Source organism: Liolophura sinensis, chromosome 6, assembly GCF_032854445.1.
Source record: "Liolophura sinensis isolate JHLJ2023 chromosome 6, CUHK_Ljap_v2, whole genome shotgun sequence".
Lineage (NCBI taxonomy): Eukaryota > Metazoa > Mollusca > Polyplacophora > Chitonida > Chitonidae > Liolophura > Liolophura sinensis.
The window spans coordinates 26,700,604-26,719,649 of NC_088300.1; the positions used below are offsets into that span (position 1 = coordinate 26,700,604).

At 39.6% G+C, this 19,046-nt stretch overlaps 2 protein-coding genes across 2 annotated transcripts; one reads left to right on the plus strand and one right to left on the minus strand.

The window, feature by feature from the left end:
* Positions 1–293: 293 nt before the first annotated feature.
* LOC135468634 (uncharacterized) lies at positions 294–10,255 on the minus strand. Its single transcript, XM_064746998.1, has 11 exons — positions 10,154–10,255; positions 8,527–8,697; positions 7,586–7,787; positions 6,807–7,062; positions 6,420–6,548; positions 5,621–5,808; positions 4,783–4,979; positions 4,356–4,447; positions 3,928–3,982; positions 2,962–3,059; positions 294–1,959 (listed from the first exon to the last, which is right to left on the minus strand). The coding sequence occupies exons 1-11, from the start codon at positions 10,213–10,215 to the stop codon at positions 1,757–1,759; spliced, it is 1,653 nt and encodes a 550-aa protein (XP_064603068.1). The 5' UTR covers positions 10,216–10,255; the 3' UTR covers positions 294–1,756.
* A 3,782-nt stretch (positions 10,256–14,037) lies between these two features.
* LOC135469037 (E3 ubiquitin-protein ligase PDZRN3-B-like) lies at positions 14,038–16,200 on the plus strand. Its single transcript, XM_064747554.1, has one exon. The coding sequence runs from the start codon at positions 14,616–14,618 to the stop codon at positions 15,567–15,569; it is 954 nt and encodes a 317-aa protein (XP_064603624.1). The 5' UTR covers positions 14,038–14,615; the 3' UTR covers positions 15,570–16,200.
* Positions 16,201–19,046: the final 2,846 nt, after the last annotated feature.

Below are 19,046 nucleotides of genomic sequence, written 5' to 3' on the forward strand. Positions count from 1 at the left end.
CTGTTACTGATTGGTTGGACTACATGTTTGCAACCCATCTGTCACAAAACTTTTTTTTTGTGACAGTAATTTACCAAGGATATTTTGGTTACCCTGAGCACTCCAGTTTCCTCCATCCAAAAAAATTACTGCCGTGGTATAAGTGAAGAATTCTTGAGTATGGCCTTACACAACAATTAAATACACAAATAATAACATATTTGGTCTGTTCATAGATTACCAAATTACTGAAAATAAAAATGTATGTAAATGTAATTTTTATACATTGATCGCATAACATCAAAAATAGATCATAAAAATAAATCTTTGCTTTATTACCTATACATTATTCAACATTTTGGACAATGTAGAAAGCAGTTACAGGGTAACTATGAAGACAAAACAACTTTGTAAAGAAAACTGTACAATATCATTTGTTGCATAGTAGATTTAGTACACCTTGTTGGCCAATAAAACGACAACTTTAATATTGGGACAAGTAAGAAATAAAAATAAATGAAACAAAATATATAGTAAATAGCCATTTACTGTGTATGCTGGATAAAATGTGTGTAAAATGTTCAACAGCAACCACAAAACAATGACAGTTAATTTACAAGCTGTCACTCAGTGTAGATTTAAACATGACATTTAACAGACTGATAACTGGCCAACAAAATTACCTTTAACAGGAACACTGTCACTAAAAACTGCTGCCGACAAAATGCTCACACTTAAAGAAATATTCTCCAGGCAACACATGACCGCATCACACAGTATTATGTGGAATACAATTACACCTTTCAACAAGCTGGTACTTATTAAATTTGGGACTAAATATGTTAGAACCAGTAAAGAAACAAAACAATAATGAGGTATTGAACTGAATTTTTACCATCTTTGAAACAGAACAGTTAATAATAAGTATACAATCTCTGTATGACCCCTACACATACAACTGGTGTGAGCAAGGGGAAGGAAGGAATGGCCAAGCTCAGCAGTTCTGTGAAAAATGCAATGTCATTACCCTAACTGGTGTGAGCAAGGGGAAAGAAGGGAATGGCTTGACTGAGCAGTTCTGTGAAGAAGGTTCCGTCATTACACTAACTAGCATGAGCAAGGGGAAGAAAGAAATGACCAAGCTCAGAAGTTTGGTGAAAAAGGCAATGTCATTATCCTAACTGGTATGAGCAAGAGGAAAGAGGGGAATGGCAAAGCTCAGCAGTTATGTGAAGAAGGCACCACCATTACCCTAACTGGTATGAGCAAGAGGAAAGAGGGAAATGGCCAAGCTCAGCAGTTCTGTGAAGAAGGCACCACCATTACCCTAACTGGTGTGAGCAAGGGGAAGGAAGGGAATGGCCAAGCTCAGCAGTTCTGTGAAGAAGGCACCACCATTACCCTAACTGGTGTGAGCATGGGGAAAGAGGGAAATGGCCAAGCTCAGCAGTTCTGTGAAGAAGGCACCACCATTACCCTAACTGGTGTGAGCATGGGGAAAGAGGGAAATGGCCAAGCTCAGCAGTTCTGTGAAGAAGGCACCACCATTACCCTAACTGGTGTGAGCATGGGGAAGGAAGGGAATGGCCAAGCTCAGCAGTTCTGTGAAGAAGGCACCACCATTACCCTAACTGGTGTGAGCAAGGGGAAGGAAGGGAATGGCCAAGCTCAGCAGTTCTGTGAAGAAGGCACCGCCATTACCCTAACTGGTGTGAGCATGGGGAAAGAGGGGAATGGCCAAGCTCAGCAGCTCTGTGAAGAAGGCACCACCATTACCCTAACTGGTGTGAGCAAGGGGAAGGAAGGGAATGGCCAAGCTCAGCAGTTCTGTGAAAAAGGCACCATCATTGTCTCCTCCCCCAAACACCATCACCTCATCTTGCTCCTGGTTGTCATGACAATACGGCAAACACACAGCCACATGACCAGTGCGTGGTGAAGGAAGTGAGTCAACCTTGATGTGCGTCCAACTTTTATCTCCTGTAACAGCAATAAAGCCAAAATAGACCAAAACATCAACACCCACAATTGCTGAATTCTATATTTACATCTGTTTCAAATAAATGTATCCAAATTTTTAACAAAGCTATGTGATTTCAGTCCTACCCATATCTTGGAAAACATCTTGACATGCCATACCCTAAAAATGTCAGGAAGATAGTGGGCAAATTTATGCTTAATGATTCCCACCTATGATTAAAACAAATTAATAATCAAAAAAACTTATTGCCACGATAAATATATGTACAACATTTAAAACTTCCATTATCAACAGGAAATGTAACCATCAATTACACATAATTGAACACAAAAAAACGTTGAGAGACTGATTCATGGACACTACCTGCCCAGGTATGCATTCCTTGCCAGTCTTAAAAGAGAAGAAAACTTTAAAAAATTACACTATAGGCTGAAAAGAGCATATTTTTTTCTACCTGGTCGTGCCTGCTGCATGATTTTGCGATTTTTCCTCACCATACACGTAAAGCCTGAAAACGGCAAAGCTGGCATAAATCACTGATTCCATCGCGTCCTCCATCGTTAACACCCTGTAATTTATGCTGGAGGTGTGCTGCCTCTCAGCCAATGAGAGTGGTTATACCTGCCAGCTTGTTTGTATAAACTCAGAACCTACGTCCAACATTCCAGATTCCCGATCGTCAAGCAGAAAACGAACTGTATTGTTCACTACCTTCTGGGAAAAAGAGTTCTACCTGAAATGCACTTCGGCAGTTTCCGACAGCAATTCTTCTCCTAACACAGAAGACTTCAGGACTAGTTCTCAGGCAAAATGGAGTCACCCACAACAGATTTGGGCGCTGACTTTATTTATACTTTATCAACTTGAGGTACATATTAGAATTTTTTTATGGCATGCACCTGCGAGAAAATGCATACTCTTTTCACTGGTATTTGTTTGATATTAAAGTTTTCTTCTTTTTTAACACTACAAACTACAACTCTATCAAACAGGGGACTTACGCAGGTTAAAAATGTGGGTGTCATCTAGGGCCAGGTCACCATCATATCCTCCGTGAATTAGTACTCTCTGACCACTCAGAGCACAAGATGCATGCCAGCTGGAAAGAGATTAGGTCAAAGCTTTCTCAATAGTTGAATTATGTGAATGTTTTTTAGTATAAAGAAACATTACATTCTTATAATAAATACATGTATATAATAATAAATTAATACAAAAAAAAATAAATGTATATAAAAATACATGGAATGTTTCACAATTTTTACAATGTGAAACCGTTTACATTTATGTGGTGATGCCTCCATTCAATTAATATCACTGAACCGATGTACGATCCTCTCCGAGCCTAAAGCAGTATACAATACATGTGGACGTTTATTTAAATGTTTCACTTATTATAGGATTGCAGTCAGATTCATGGTTGCCTGAAATGAACCACTGTCCTTTTGACAATCCCCTTGACTTCAAACTGTAGTCAATCCAGCTATCGCTACATTCCAGACTCTGACTGCAACCTTAATGCTCAGAGGTGAAAGGCAGGGGCAAGAGCAACATTTTATTTATTTATTTGAGGCTCCTGATACATTCTGCTGCGTTGGTGTGCTAACCCCCTTGGCCACGTGGCCGCAACAGCATTTTAGTCCAAGTAGCCAGCAACCACACATTCAAGACAGATTTTTTTCTTTATATATCCATTTGATTGGTGTTTTGCTAACCCAATCCACCACAGAGACCAGAGGAAGATTTTTTTGTTTTTTGTTAGTCGTATGTGGATTCAGTAAAACTTTTCACTGAAACACAAAAGAGATGGACCTATCCTGGGGTTAAAGTTTTGTGAAGTAGGTATGACAGTCACACTGGTAAGTACAAAGGAACCAGACAAACAAAACACTTCAATAATTAACTGATGACATAAACTCTGCACACAGTGAGAGAATTGGTCAAATATGTACACAAATATTGCTTACCTCCTGGGTTTTGGGGCTTTCCCTACTATTTTTGGTTGACTCCAGTCCAATAATGCTGCAAACACAACACTTTCACAGTAACACTTTATCAGTCTAAACAGAAAGATTCAAAGATTACGGCTTCTGCTGCTTTTGTCATAAATTCAAACACCTTTCATTTAACCAATTCACTCAAGCAAGTAACAACAGGAATCAGAGTAGCAATTTGTTTTCTCAACTTTACCGGTTTTATAGCATATTTCTTTTATATTCTCTACTGCTGTACACAGATCTAGAGATCCCAGCTACACACTATCCTGTACAGCCTTCATAATAAGTGTCCAAGACCACATAAACTTCAACAACAGCATTTACGCCTATTATATTTTTTCGTGGCTAAAGTATACATCATGAAATATTATTAATATTATAAATTAAATTTAACTCACTCATATCAAGAATGAATGTGTCACTGTAACAGACAGGTGCATCCCACCCCCCAAATACCACCAGCTGGTCTCCAATCAGGGTGGCTGAGTGACTGAAATATAACACGTGGTTACAAGTAAATCAACAAGATATTACCACAGTACTGTCACTCTGTTACTTTAATAAAGGTTTCCCATGAATATTTCAGATATTTTAAGAGCATAACTGCCAAAAGTGGTTAATTTACATTTTTTTTACACCCATTTATGTTAAAATAACAGCATATCCCAACATGCCTTTTAAAATAATACATAATACATTGTTTCAAGAATAATGATAATGCTATTACCTGGCATCCTTTCTGCAAGACTATTAAATAAAAGTTAAGTGATTCAAAATGTGCTTAATGAGAATGACACAAAAACCCAATGTATCTGCAGTTCCTACCCTGATCTGGCCAGTGGCTTGTCCCCAGTAACAATAGGGGAGTACCAATTCTCCATGACGGGACTGAAGATGTGCAGCTCATCACTGCAGCCATCAGGCTGAGGGTTAGGGCGCGGGTACACCCCTCCAAATATCCACAGCTCATGTCGGTATAGAGTTGTGGTGTGGTATGCACGGGTCGGGGCCTTCCCGTTAACCTGAAACATGCAGTGAGGAGGGGATGAAGAAATCTCACTTGTACAGAACGCAGGGTTTATATACATTAAAGATTTCAAATATCCAGGCTTTTCAAGGTTGAAAATTCATATTTTCCAGGCTACTTGGAATAAATATTCTGCAGGTACAAAAGTTTTAAGCAATGTAAAATGACCTAGCTAGTTGTCAGTTTCAAGGCTTATTTATGGCGGAGAAAAGTTACTTTCAATTGCCATATTTTTCAAGATTTTCACATGCCAATATGAAGCCAGATTACATTATATCTGCATTGACAAGCTTTTAAAACACAGAACCAGTTTCATACAGCCCTTTTTATCTGGATTGTCTTAGATGCACATTGTGTAAAAAGGAAAGGCAACTGTTTCCTTTTGCATTTAATTAGTGTTTCCATGATGTACGCAGTATTTTTCTCTTCATTCCCACAAGTAACACACATATTTTCACCCACATTGGGCGTTTCCTTCTATTTCTTTGACGTACAATCATATTTTCTACATCTTTGGCGTATATGCAAATTAAACCGCTTAAAAGTCCTTGAGCTTATACCTTCATTGGACAAATTTTATGATTTGATTCACTGAATTTCCCAACTCATGATGATGATTATGATCTCCTGATTCACCTTCATTAGCTGCCATTTCCAGTTGTCCAGGTCCAGTGTGTAAATGTCACGAAACCACTTCAGGTTTTTGGACCCTCCATACACATAAATACATCTGACCATGGGGTCAAATGTTGCTGTGTGACCCATACGCAGTTCTGGATTCTGACATTCAGCTTCAGTTTTGATCGGTTTCCAACGACGTGTTTCTGAAAAAATTACACTGGAATTGCATACATAATGAAATATTCAATGGTTGTTGTTTAATGCCACATTCAATGTGTGTTTATCTTTGCGTTAGTATAGTTTTATGGTTGAAAGAAAACCAGGTAAACCATCAACCTTTAGCATGTTACTCACATGTGACTTACAAGTCATTTTATTCAAAGCCATTAATTAACCCATACCTCATGACCCTTGTAGTTAAGAGTTTTCCACCTTACTCACAGCTAAATGCACATCACACCCCCAGAAATGATTCATAAGGATATGCATGTACAGCCTTTCAAATGAAAATACAAATTTTCTATCTTTCTTTTTCTTTCCATAGAGAAACAAATCCTATCAAACATTACTTAACTACTCAAAGAAAATATTGTGGACAAAGAATCTTAAAAACGGCTATACACTGTACCTTGAAATGTATCTAAAATATTTTTTGCAGATATATTACTCATTTTGCCTGATTCTGATCCGTCTTAGGAAACCATCTTTTGAGGTTTGTTTGGGGGATAGGGGAACATTTTTACATCAAACACAGTGTTTTGACAGATCAACTATCAGATGACTATAAGTAAATATCACCTTATAGTTACTGTACCTGTATTCAGACTCCAGACAGAATCTTTACTGAGCTGGTGTTTGTCTCCTTGCCCACCAATCAACACAGCCTGTTTTCCATCGACGACACACATTGTGTGACCCCAGCGTCGTGACGGGCCTGGTAGTACTGAAGAACACACATCAACAGATAAACATCAACATCATTATCTCCTGCATACTATGGTGGGTTTACGAGTACACGTGTATGTCTTATTTTCACTCAATTCTCAAGTTTAAAACCAATTAATACATCACGTACAAAGACTAAAATGAGACATGAAAACTGTAGGGCCTATCCACTGCATTCAAAAATGTTTCCACTGTAAAAAAAAAATATAAAAATAAAAAATTTACATGTACAGACACACCAACAAGATAAGCTCACCTCTGCTAGTGACATCTTTGCACACAGACCACCTCAAACTGTTCCCTTCACTTGTGTTGTCGTTCTTCTCAGCATTTTGTTCTTCCAAGATTTTATTTTTCTTCGGGGTGCGTGACTCACCCCTCAATGCTCTCATTCGTGTGGCTATTTTGCCTTTACGAGGTGTAGGTCCTTTCGGAGTCCTTTCCCCATTACTCTGCTTTGCTTTCTTCTTGCCTGGCTTCTGTTTGCTTATTGGAGTGCTAATAGTTAATAGCTGCAAGTGATGAGTGAAAATAATTCTTCAATATACACGAGGAAACACGTTTGTTTAATTATGATTTATTTATTTCTTTGATTGCTGTTAATGTCATGCTCAAGAAGTTTGCACTTACAATGGCAGGCAGCTTCATAGGTGGCAGAAATTAAAGTTCCCGGTGTAAACCGCCGCCCTTTGACCAATTACTGATGGACTTTCCCAGATGTTACATACAAATATGCACACAATTTTGGTCGAAGAGAACAGATCTTTAACAAATGCTAGACTGTGCAAAGAGACAAATGAGCGTACTTGGCCGCTTTAGTACCAAGATCCCACGAAAACTGAGGTGAACAGAAACTACAATTACTTGTTTGATGAAAATAAGCATATGCACAGTGACAACATACATTACCATATATGTTTTTTTATGATTTTTGGGCAGGTTACTGACTGGAATTTCACCCATTAAAATAGCAGCCACAACTGTAATCGTGTAAATAACACGATACAATCAAGACAGCTTTGAAAATGGACCTACATTCTGCGGAGTATTTTCCAGTTCTTCTTGCAAGTTATCTGCCTTGCGTTTCCCTGCTCTGTATGTCTGTGAGATTCTATTCGATGAAGCATTGCCCATGACCTGTTTGACTTGACCCTCCAGCAAAACTTCACCTTCACAGCTGTTCTTCAGCAACTCTGGCAAAGTATCATCACATTTCTTACGCTCCCACACAACATTTCTGCAAGAAAACACACAAAAATTTAACAGCTGCTTTGTGGCCTAATGGTTAGAGCATCTGCTTCGAAGTTTTGAGACGAGGGATGAAACCCAGGTTGGGTCATACCAAAGAAATAGTACATGTACTTGTTGTTGCCTCGCTTGGTGCTCAGCACTGAAAGGTTACAACAAGGAAATAGGACTGGTTTGGCAGTATAATGTGACTGGGCTAGGTGTCAGGTCGGGTGTCTTCAGCATGATACTTCAGTGGTGGCGGTAGCACTTAAGCGACATGGACTTGCCCGGTTGCTACAAGAAGACACAGTATATGTGCACACTAGTGACTCCTTGATATCAGATGACTGAAAATTTGCTAAGTACAATGTAAAACCTCAAACATATATACATATACATACATCCAAAAATTTAATATTAAGAGGACAATCTTAACTCAGTATCTCAGCAGTCTCACTGCACATAAAAGTGAACAAGAGTATTAAATAATGGCTTATTTATTTCAGTGCATTTAGGGTTGCAGAACGTACAGTGTACATGTGAATATCCCATGCGATGACAGGCAGGTTTAAGAAGCAAGCTGGTTAAAGGCAAAAATCACCACAATTCAATGATCAGATAACGACAAATCTTCAGATGTACAGCGGCAGCGAAACAAACAGTTGGAGGACTCATCAGATGCTTTCTTTTTTTTTACAGTGAGTACATGTATACTAATAGTCTGGTCACCAGAAACATCTTCTTACCTAACAGCTTTGGTGACTGTGCCCAATTTGAATTGCACGCCCTCATACCAGAACTGGAGATCAACCACATGGTCATCTGGAAAATCTGTCACTTCACCCACAGTGAACACATTGATTTGATCTGGTAAAGGCAGAGCAATGTGATGACCAAAGTGGTGGCCCTCATTACTCCTAGAAAGAGAAAAAAAAATCAAAGCCTGAAAATTCAAAAGTTAACCGTTACAAATGATGTCAAATGCTCTTCAGTATGAGTAAAGTAAACTGCTGCTGTTGACTTTGGGCAAGATCCACAGTTCTGAAATGGTGAAAGCAGTCAATGGCACTGACTGCCAGCAGATACCGTAACAAATTAATTTTGTGAATTTTGTTAAGTGATATTACATGCCCCCACTTTTCCTTTCTTATTTGGTATTCACTTAAGGTCAATCATCGTTTATATACTTTTCTTGCCAGAAATCTGCGGCCTCAGGTACTTATGTCTCCTGCAAAAGTACATACTTTCACTGATATGCGTGGTCCCACCTTTAACCCTTAGTAGCCTGCGAGCTTTGAAGATCTTTGTCCCACATGAAAGAGAAACCAACGGTTAATGGCAACACTGGCAAATGTAAATGATGTTGCTTCCTTTTTGTGGGAAGTTCCCATTCATGAAGCTCCATTTGTCCCAATGAATCCCGCGGTCATTTTGAAGCCTACCACTGCTTCAAACAATGTTTCACTGACAGACTGTTAGCTACTAAGAAATGAAGGTGGGGCTTCCAAAATTGTAGCACCCATAATTATGCAGGTCTTTACTTTTGACAGGCAGGCAGAACTCAGAAAGTACAGGTACTTTAAGAAAATAAATATACAGGAAATATGAATCATAATATGTACATCAAATATCAGGGCAGAGGTGGAGGGATTTAAACCTAAGAAAGAGCAAAACCTTGCATCTCTTCTAGTAGTATACAAAGTCTGATTCATTGGTGGGCACAGTGTGCTGTCAACACTTTCTGATGTTACCCTGGCATGACTGACTGCTCAGATTGTTACATATAAAAAATTTATATTACATATAAATAAAATTTCTTTTGAGAATCCTTCACCTGTTTTATCCTTTGACCCCAAATCAGTACATTATATTTGTGAAAGCGAAGCTGGGAAGAATGAAACAGATCTCAGATCTAGGGTACTCCATGAGGCTATGTTTATGCAGAAACATACATTAGCCCTAGGGCTTGTATGTAAACATGGATTACAGACAACCACATCATACAGCTGACAACAGGAGTACGTTGAGGACAACACACTGAGACCGAGCAGAGCAGGGTAAGTCAGTACTTGCATATAGAGCTATGTTTCTACATGAACATAGCCCCACAGGGCTAAGATCCAGGCGATATCAGATTCATCTGCGGGAAAAGTAAAGCTTAATTAAGTCACCGTTTAATCACGTGGCATAGGAAGATAAAGATGTACTTTTCACAATGAATACGTGAGAAAAACGCATCAAAGACAAACAATGACACCATCCCCAACTTTATTTTACTCCAACCAAATCCTGGTTTTTCCTCTATAAACTTCGAGGAAAGACTCACTGTAATGTTATGTTGTTGTTTTCCATACATAGTGCAAATCGACTTACCTAATCATTTCAACTGGGTCTGTATGAATTCCAGCAACGCAATAAAACTTTATCTTTTCCATTTTCTCTAATGTTTTCGTCAACCACCATTCAAGTATAACATTAAAGCGCCACAGCTCTGGGGCGGAATTCAATAACGCAACAACACAATGTCTTGCTCCCTTCTGGCGCCGCAACACTTGAAAATGGCGGGGCAAACAGAATAGTCTAAATCACCTTAGGTAAGTCGGGTATTAAATTACTACGACAGCCCTTCCCAATTCGCGGGATCTCATGATAGTAAAAACTCGACGGTGGTATTTGTAGCTATTGTATGAACAACTGATTAGTGTGCTTCTTTTCTTTTCTTTTATCCATGGTGTATGAATTTCAATCATAACCCTCTTGTCATAAGTGGACTCACCCATACAAACTGCTCACAGTGGACAATTATTGCAACGTAGTCCTCGCTTCACGATCAGGGGCCCCGCCGCATAAAGAGCCCATGCAAAACACATGCATGAAGTGTACACACTTAATTCTTGAACACTGCAACAAAAGTAGGCCAATCCATTTTACATAAACTATTGGGTGACCAAAAAAAGAAACACATGGGTTAATTGTCACGTGATAAATCTACCTTAATTGAAAGTACGATCTGTTTAATTTTACTAGTCATTCTCAGCTATGATTACACGTGGAGAAATAAGTAACAGGAGCTTGAATTCAGCTAGGGCATATCGTGGGCTTCATCGTGACGGTATTACAGTACTACCTAGGCTAAACAGAGATATTCTAACTTATAAATAAGCCAAACTAAAGCTAATTATAGTATACGTATGGACATGTGCACACAAGCTATGGCAGTAATATCATGCACGATATGTCGATAACTATACATTGCTGGGGGTGTGGGGGTGGGGGTGTTTGTAGGGAGCATACATTTCATTTTCGGTCAGATGATTTCAGATTTTTGTAGGTATTATACTCTACATCTCTGGAATTGTAGATCTATATCTATATATGTGCATGTTTAATGGTCAGACACTTCGAAGGGCGTGATGGTTTTTATTCCATAAAGTCACACTTTTTTTCTGTTTTCTTTTCTTTATATCGATAGTATGGTCTGGAACCTGCCTTTAACTTCACGACCTCCCTTTTGCGTCCCCTTTGTTTGTATAGACCTATATATAGTATGCCTATACCATCGAATGAATTAGATCTATATAGGCCTGCCATGTACATGTATTTGCGTAATATCATATGGCATGTCTGTGAGCGTGACGGAATTACATTGAGTGTGCAAATTGGCCCCATTTGAAAACGTAAATCGTGAATTTGTTTCTTTTTCAGGACAGTATAGTTACGTCTTCCTTCATGTAGGCTTATAATTTGATCTTCTTGCTGAAGGTATGCACCAAAAAATCTGACAGAAATCGAAACATTTTCAGTGATGTAGATAAACACAAACATACACGTATTTGTGAGGGATGTAAAATTGGGACAATTAGAAGCTACTTTAATTTCTCGGAATTTATGCACCCTGCAGGACACAAATGCTCGTTCATCTCAACATCCGATGCCGGGGTGTCCACCATGGGCCACTGTATATGTTTAGTTTTTGGGGAGAGAATATATAGCCCGTATAAGCTGATATTTCCACAAACAGGACAGTAATACCTGACCATACGGTTTATTAAACATTTATTTTATTACACCTGGATCGTAATTAACAGCGGTAACATAAACATGCCTGACTGAATTGCGTTTCAGTCAGCTCAACTTTCAAGTATAAGTATATCGACGATCGTCAATATTTCACTAGTTAAGAGCAACCAGGCACCTGTAGGCCTAATTCAATTTAAGGTTGTCACGCAGGTGTCACACTGTAGAAGGAGAGTGTATTTACGTATATTTACAACAGTTCCCGGCATATGCACACATGATGTTGAGTTGCCGTGTACAAATACACTTGTGTAGAGCATGCCCGTGTCCTATACTTCCATACGTTCGACTAAGCCTAATTTGTAGTATCGGAACTGAAATGATAGGATTGTCAATACCTTAATCGATATAGAATTAAAGAATCACGTGTACAATATACATGCAGGTATTAAATTCAGACTGGTTACAAGGGACGCTGGTGTTTGTAAATAGTTGTGTGTAATAATTCCGATACATAATTGAAATGAAATAGCGATACTTCCAATGTTGCGTATATATACATGAGTGTGTATTTCTACATTTGAAATATCAATAGCTCTAGGCAATTTAATACCGAATGAACACTCTATCCACAATAAAATAATTATATGTGCTTATTAATTATTGTGTAATAGGCCGATCGTAGATTTTAAATCCTTCAGTTAAAGTATTTTTTAATGAAAGGCAAACTGCTTAACTGTAAGTATAAGGGTATATATAACGTTAGGTTTCAATCAGTTGACGACAAGAGTGGTGACTTTTTATCGTCTTTCCCTTCCTTTCCGTTATTTATTTGCTTATTTATTTGTCATATTAGTTTGTGGGGCGGTGGCGACAATAAGGCATGTACACGCATATGCATGTATGCAAGTCGTCTCTAGTACATGTGTTTTGGATCTTGATTTCCAATGTTAAATAGACCGAGAACATGTCATGAATGCATTTAAATATATACTCGCCATACAATTCGATGAATGTACATTGTATGCATTGGTGGCCTGTATAACTATGCGTAAACGTTTATAGCTATATATTAGGGGCATCGAGAGTACTACATTAAACACCAGTCAAATAAATGAACATACATAAGGAGATCGAAGAATTTCCCCATGAACCAGCCATGCAGACACATACTGATATCTTTGTGAAATAATCTGTGGGTGATACATTAGGACAGTTTGAGTTTGACACAGATTATAGATTTCACTTCAAGGATTCTCTTTTCATATAACACTGAAAAGACGCCAGACTCGTCCATTTACCCGGGTTATCATATAACCAACAATACATAATATGTCAGTCTGTATGGATGGAAAGTTTCTTTTGGAGATAACTTTGGAATGTGAAGTTTAATTTTTTTTCTTTATATTAAAAATATTTTACTCCAGTAATTAGGCTATCGCACATAAAGGTTGACTATTCACGGCCTAAATGTATTCCGTTGCCCAAATTTTTTTCACAAGCTGTATACGTATGAAAGAAATAAATCTAGATTACTTCGAACAGGTTACAGTGGGTATATATAGTTTAACGTTTTGACCCTTGGAGTTCTTTGAAAATGTCAATAAAGAGTGGCTTAAGAAAAGCTATCCTATGGTATAAATGTGTGTTTGAATATGTGACAAGTACTTGATGTCAACGATTTTCCAGACAGATATAGGCCTAGTTTTCGATGAATAACCAAATGAAAAATCTGGCAAAATGCCGGACTTGTTTTCATATGTGTCTATATGGATGCCAGATGTTTACTATTTTCGAACTTTCATTCGTTCTCCGGCTATAAATGGATTCAATATATAGTCCTATATGGCCACAAACCAAGACCGGGTTGATTCAAACCGATTTGACCTGATGACCTGTTGTCTTTGTTACTCTAGCATTTGATTCGCTAGCAAACTGTGGCGGGCTTAGTCACGTGGTGCAGATAAATGTGCGAAGATTGACTAATTATACCTGTGTACATGTAGATCAGTACATGCTATTGTACCTTCACCTGGCTTGTATATAAATAACAGACGTTACCGATCTTAAAGCACAAAGATCTTCCAAAGAAACTGGACACCACATTTCAGTACTGGGTATAACCGTTCTCCATCCCGCACGCAAGTCTGAACGACGCGAATCATATTATACAGCCTTGGCGGTGCATATTACAAGGTAAAAGAAAGACAGCCTGCAAGCCTGTAGGCTAGCTACAGCTGGCAAAGGTGAGCTACTATTGGGTTTCCATAGCTTCTATTTATATGGGCTGGGAGATACCACACGGCTGTGATAAAGGCCCGTGCAAGACTCTACAAACCCTCATCCTTGGATACGCGTGCATGCAGACGGCATATATCTGAGGAAAGATTTGGTGGGGAACCATACAGGCTCAGGAGCGACGGGAACAGGTCGGTAGTATCCCTATCTTCAAAGTTAGCCGTTATCACATCGGCAGAACAGACAGCATATGTAACTTGAATTTTTACCGAAACGGTAAGCAGGTATATCCGTATCTGTTTGCTGAGAAGTGCAATATATATTTTCGCTAATGAAGTAAACGACGTATTTATATATGTGGAAAGACAAAATTCTGTACTGTGCTGGATTCTGACGGCATAAGCGTCAACGAATTCACAACCAGTTTCGTCTTACATACAGTATACCATATATCTGGTGAATTTGGTCCTGGATTCTACACGGGTTCTTAATTCTGTGTGATATATAGTGTGACCGACATCATATTTGCTTGTGGACACATTAATATTGACTATTTCCGACACCTGAGGTGTTACACATAATGGGGTACAGTGTACATAGATTTGTTGGATCAATTGACCCCAACTTGTTCTGCGGTATCTGCAGTTCTGTGCTAGAAGAAGCGGTTTTGACGCCGTGTGGTCATAGTTTCTGTCAGCTTTGCTTGGACACGTGGTTGAATTCCTCCGTGACCAGTACCTGTCCCGAATGCCGTAGTGCGATAGACCATGTGGCCGTGAAACCAGTTCTGGCATTGCGGAATCTTATAAATGGCTTCGACATCGAGTGTGACAACAACGAACGAGGCTGTAAGTCCATTGTCAAACTTGACAGGCTGAAGAAACATCTGGAAACATGCTGTTATCAATTGGTTCAGTGTGCTGGATGCGGGGAGTCCGTGAACAGAGTCGACCTGCCTACCCATCAAGTGGAGTGCCAAGCCATCGCCGCGGCCATTTTAGATGAGGATACCGATCAGAGCCTCTCCCATGGATCCGCTGCCCAGGGACTGAGGACTACTGAGATATCCGACTTGCTTTGCCGAGTAGCCTCGTTGGAATTCCAGCTGAAATGCCTTAGACGCCAGCTTCAAATTGCGGAATCCAAAAACAGACTGTTGGACCGAGAGTACAAAAAGACTAGAGACGCGTTGAAGGAACAGAGAAGGGAAATTCACTCTCTGCAGCTATCTGATTTTGACTCCGTGTATGACTGCGGCAACACACCGGCCAGCATCGCTAAACTCTCACTTCTCATTTCTAAGTACCTCCTTAGGAAGCCACTCCACGTGGACAGAGATCGCGTATTCAGCTGTTGCAGGCGATGCTACGAACAGTATTCGCGTTGTGGTGATGAATACGAACATGATGTGCATATGCTTATCGCTACAGCTTATGCCAGCAACTGGTTCGACAATGACCAGAGACTTAGCTTTCATTGCTGGCTGCAAAGCATCGCCCGTTATCGTCAGTTTACCCATAACCTATCTATTTAATGTCTATGTGAATGCTTGAAGTAACTGTGGAATACTCACTGATCGTATATTCACTGTATATTCAATGATTGCGTTAATTCAACGTGACCGCCCACGTGAAAACTAGCACGATATTATATATACAAGTTTTTTCTTTCATTTCATATACAATGAAAGACAGTTGGATTCGTATATCGAATATACATAATACGCACTAACTTATATTTTGACTGATCTTATGTTTTGTGCTGAATGATTTGTAGTCAACGAAAACTGGAAGGCGATTAAACACCAATAAGGTATATATCATATAAAACTAGGTCAGCTCAATACGCCACGAGAAAGTAATTGCAGTTGCAAACATAGAGTACTATATATGCCTTTGGCTAGATTGCTCAGAAATTGCTTATAACGAATAAGTCATTATAAGGACCTATACTTATAGGCCGTAGAAATCAAGGAGATATCGGGAAGCACTATAACAGATGCAGTTGAGGGGATTACACAAAATGCTTTCACATGCAACCCTGTACCAATATGCAGAAATTGCCTGTATACGTACGTCATTACGATTTACTGATAATTGGAGCTGATTAAATCGGGCAATTGCTCTGATGTCTGCACGCATTGATATATTGCATTCCGTGCGAAGAAAGAGAAAAAACTGTGTTGGTCCAGTCCTTTTAATGTCGTCTGCTCACGATTCAAGATGGCCGGGTTTGTACATTAGTATCCAAGCCTGAACGCACAGAAAGTCATCAAATGTATATACACGAATGGAAAAAATGTATTTATCTTGCCATGTTAAATGAAGGAATCAATGACATGGCAGCTATATATAGTTGAGACAATCATGTAGGTGATGAGATGTATGCCTAGTAATTGTACATATGCAGTTGTCATAACCTTTTGTAAGTCTGTAACACTGCCATCGGAAATTTTTCGCTTGACTTTATTTAATATGACAAAAATAGCTCTCCCACACGGCCGATTAACCTCAGGACTAGAGGCCGGCTTAGTCGTGACAAAAATCAGGATAACTCCTGTTGTTGTCGTGTATAGTCCTACTGCAGTTCTGTTTAATCGGGGGTTAGTCTTGGTTGGTCGGAAATGAAAGAGGACCTAGGTACGAGCAAATCAGGACTGTAGTAGGACTGCAGGAAGGTACTGCCACGACTTGTTTCCAATTAACCCCGACCTTTCTACGACCAAACCAGAGTGAAGTAAGAGTGTATTAGAACAGAGGCACAGAAGTAGTAGGGCTTCTCAACGATATTAGGCATTGGTCGTGTGATCATTTTTGTTCAAAATGGCTACTGTTAACATGTTGACAGAATCAGGTGAGGAAGAGACTGTTTCGTATGGCGCCCTACCTGCAACACTAATATGCAGGAGAGGGAGTGAGTGAGTGCTTGTGGTTTAACGTCGTACTCAACAATTTTACGAAGGAATCCTTAGGGTGCATGTACGTGTAATGTGCCTCCTTGTAGCAGGACGGATATCTAGTGCTGCTTCACTGAGACGACTTACCGAAGGCAAGTAAGCCGCACCGCTCGAGCCATTGTACTGATACGGGTCAACCAGTCGTTGCACTATCCCCTTCATGCTGAACGCCAAGCGAAAAGTCTTAGGTGTGACTCGGTCAAGGATTGATCCTGGATCTACCAGTCCCGAAGCGGACGCTCTACCAACTGTGCTATCAGGGACGGTCAATATGCAGGAGAGGCCGTAAACATATGACAATGAGATTCAACGACAGACACACGAGTATTGTACGACAACAGTAGGACATGACGACGACAACAACAATACGACTAATCCACGAGTAAACGTACGAGTCTAACACGAGCTTCCCCAGATCGAGAAACGATTTCGACAATACGACTGAACTGCGACAACAGAAGGACTGCAGCACGATTTGTACGACAGAGTCCCGAGTACAACGACTGCTCTATGACTACACCACGATATATTTACGATTTAGCACGAGTACTCAAAATTTTCAACATGTTCAAAAAAAAAAAAGCGACCAGACTGGGCGAAATCAGTACGACCTTGCCAGGACAAAGTCACGACAACTCCACGATCTTTCGCCGACAACGTCCGAGTCTCCCCGACATTTCATGAATTTAACATGTGATGCACTCGGCATTTGAAAATCGGCCGAACTCGGCTCCGTGTGAAAGCCCCGAAAGGTTTTAATATGCATTACACAGACACCAACTGTGGTTCACCAAAAGTGTTTGACGTCATTTTACCCTTTATTTATGTTTATACGCCATATGTTAATTTAAAATGAATATAAATTTAAATCATCAAGTTGTTTTCGTTGGATCGAAAATGCGCTGGTAAAATTCTTGCTTTTTGCTAAATAATTACGGCATGGTGTGTATATCTACTATATCACGTTTCAGGTTGTCTCAAAACGATTGTCTCTCCGCCTGTACGCCGAATGGTCTTAATGCAGCAACCTGTGGGCTGTTACCCCCTTCCTCTGCTCGGTTTTCTCCCCTCATAATGCTGGTTGCCGCCGTATAGGTGAAGTATTCTTATAACGGCGTAAAATACCAATCAAACAAATCAAATCGTCTTACGATTTCAACAATGTAATCTTAATGAACCTTATGAAAAAAATCCAGTGGGAATGGATCTCTAACGTGCTTATGTCTTATTTATTTATGTGATTTATGTGAAAACCTTCCAACCGAGGAACCCCTGGACTATTCACAGGTTGCTAGAAAACCTTCCCACTTACGACCGAAGAGGAAACCGAAGAACTAACAGTGACTGCAGCGATCAGAGACCACCGAATCATTGTACTACGTTTGCACTTTAACCACTCGGTCGCGGACGTCCCGTATGCATATGTTTTATGCAACACGTTGAGAATCAAGTGAGTGCGTGAGCGCTTTGGGGTTTAACGTCGTTCTTAACAATTTTTCAGTTATATGACGACGAAGGAATCCTTAAAGTGCATGTAATGTGCCTCCTTGTTGCAGGACGGATTTCTGCGTGAGCATCTATCTGTAGCCGGGCATGAATCCATGGCTGTGCAAGACGAGACTTCAACCGATTAGGTGATTGTCTACAAAACGTCATGCAAATACTTATTACTCACTGGACCTTACAGGGACGAAAACTGAGACTACTTAACAAGTGATATGTAAAGTTATTACTTCGCATTATAATCACAAAGTCAAAAAAATATCTATTTATATTTACTGTGGTTGTTTTTTTTTTCTTGCGTGTGTTTTTGTTTTCATGACTGATATGACAATTTTGTTCCTATATATGTTCTATAATCTAACCATATTTATTTTTTTATCTGATTGGTGTTTCACGCCGTACTCAAGAATGTTTGACTTATACGACACCGGCCAGCATCATGGTGGGAGGAAACCATTCAGAGCCCTGAGGAAACCCACAACCATCCGCAGATTGATGACAGATCTTCCTACGTACGGCCGGAGAGGAAGCCAGCATGAGCTGGACTTGAAG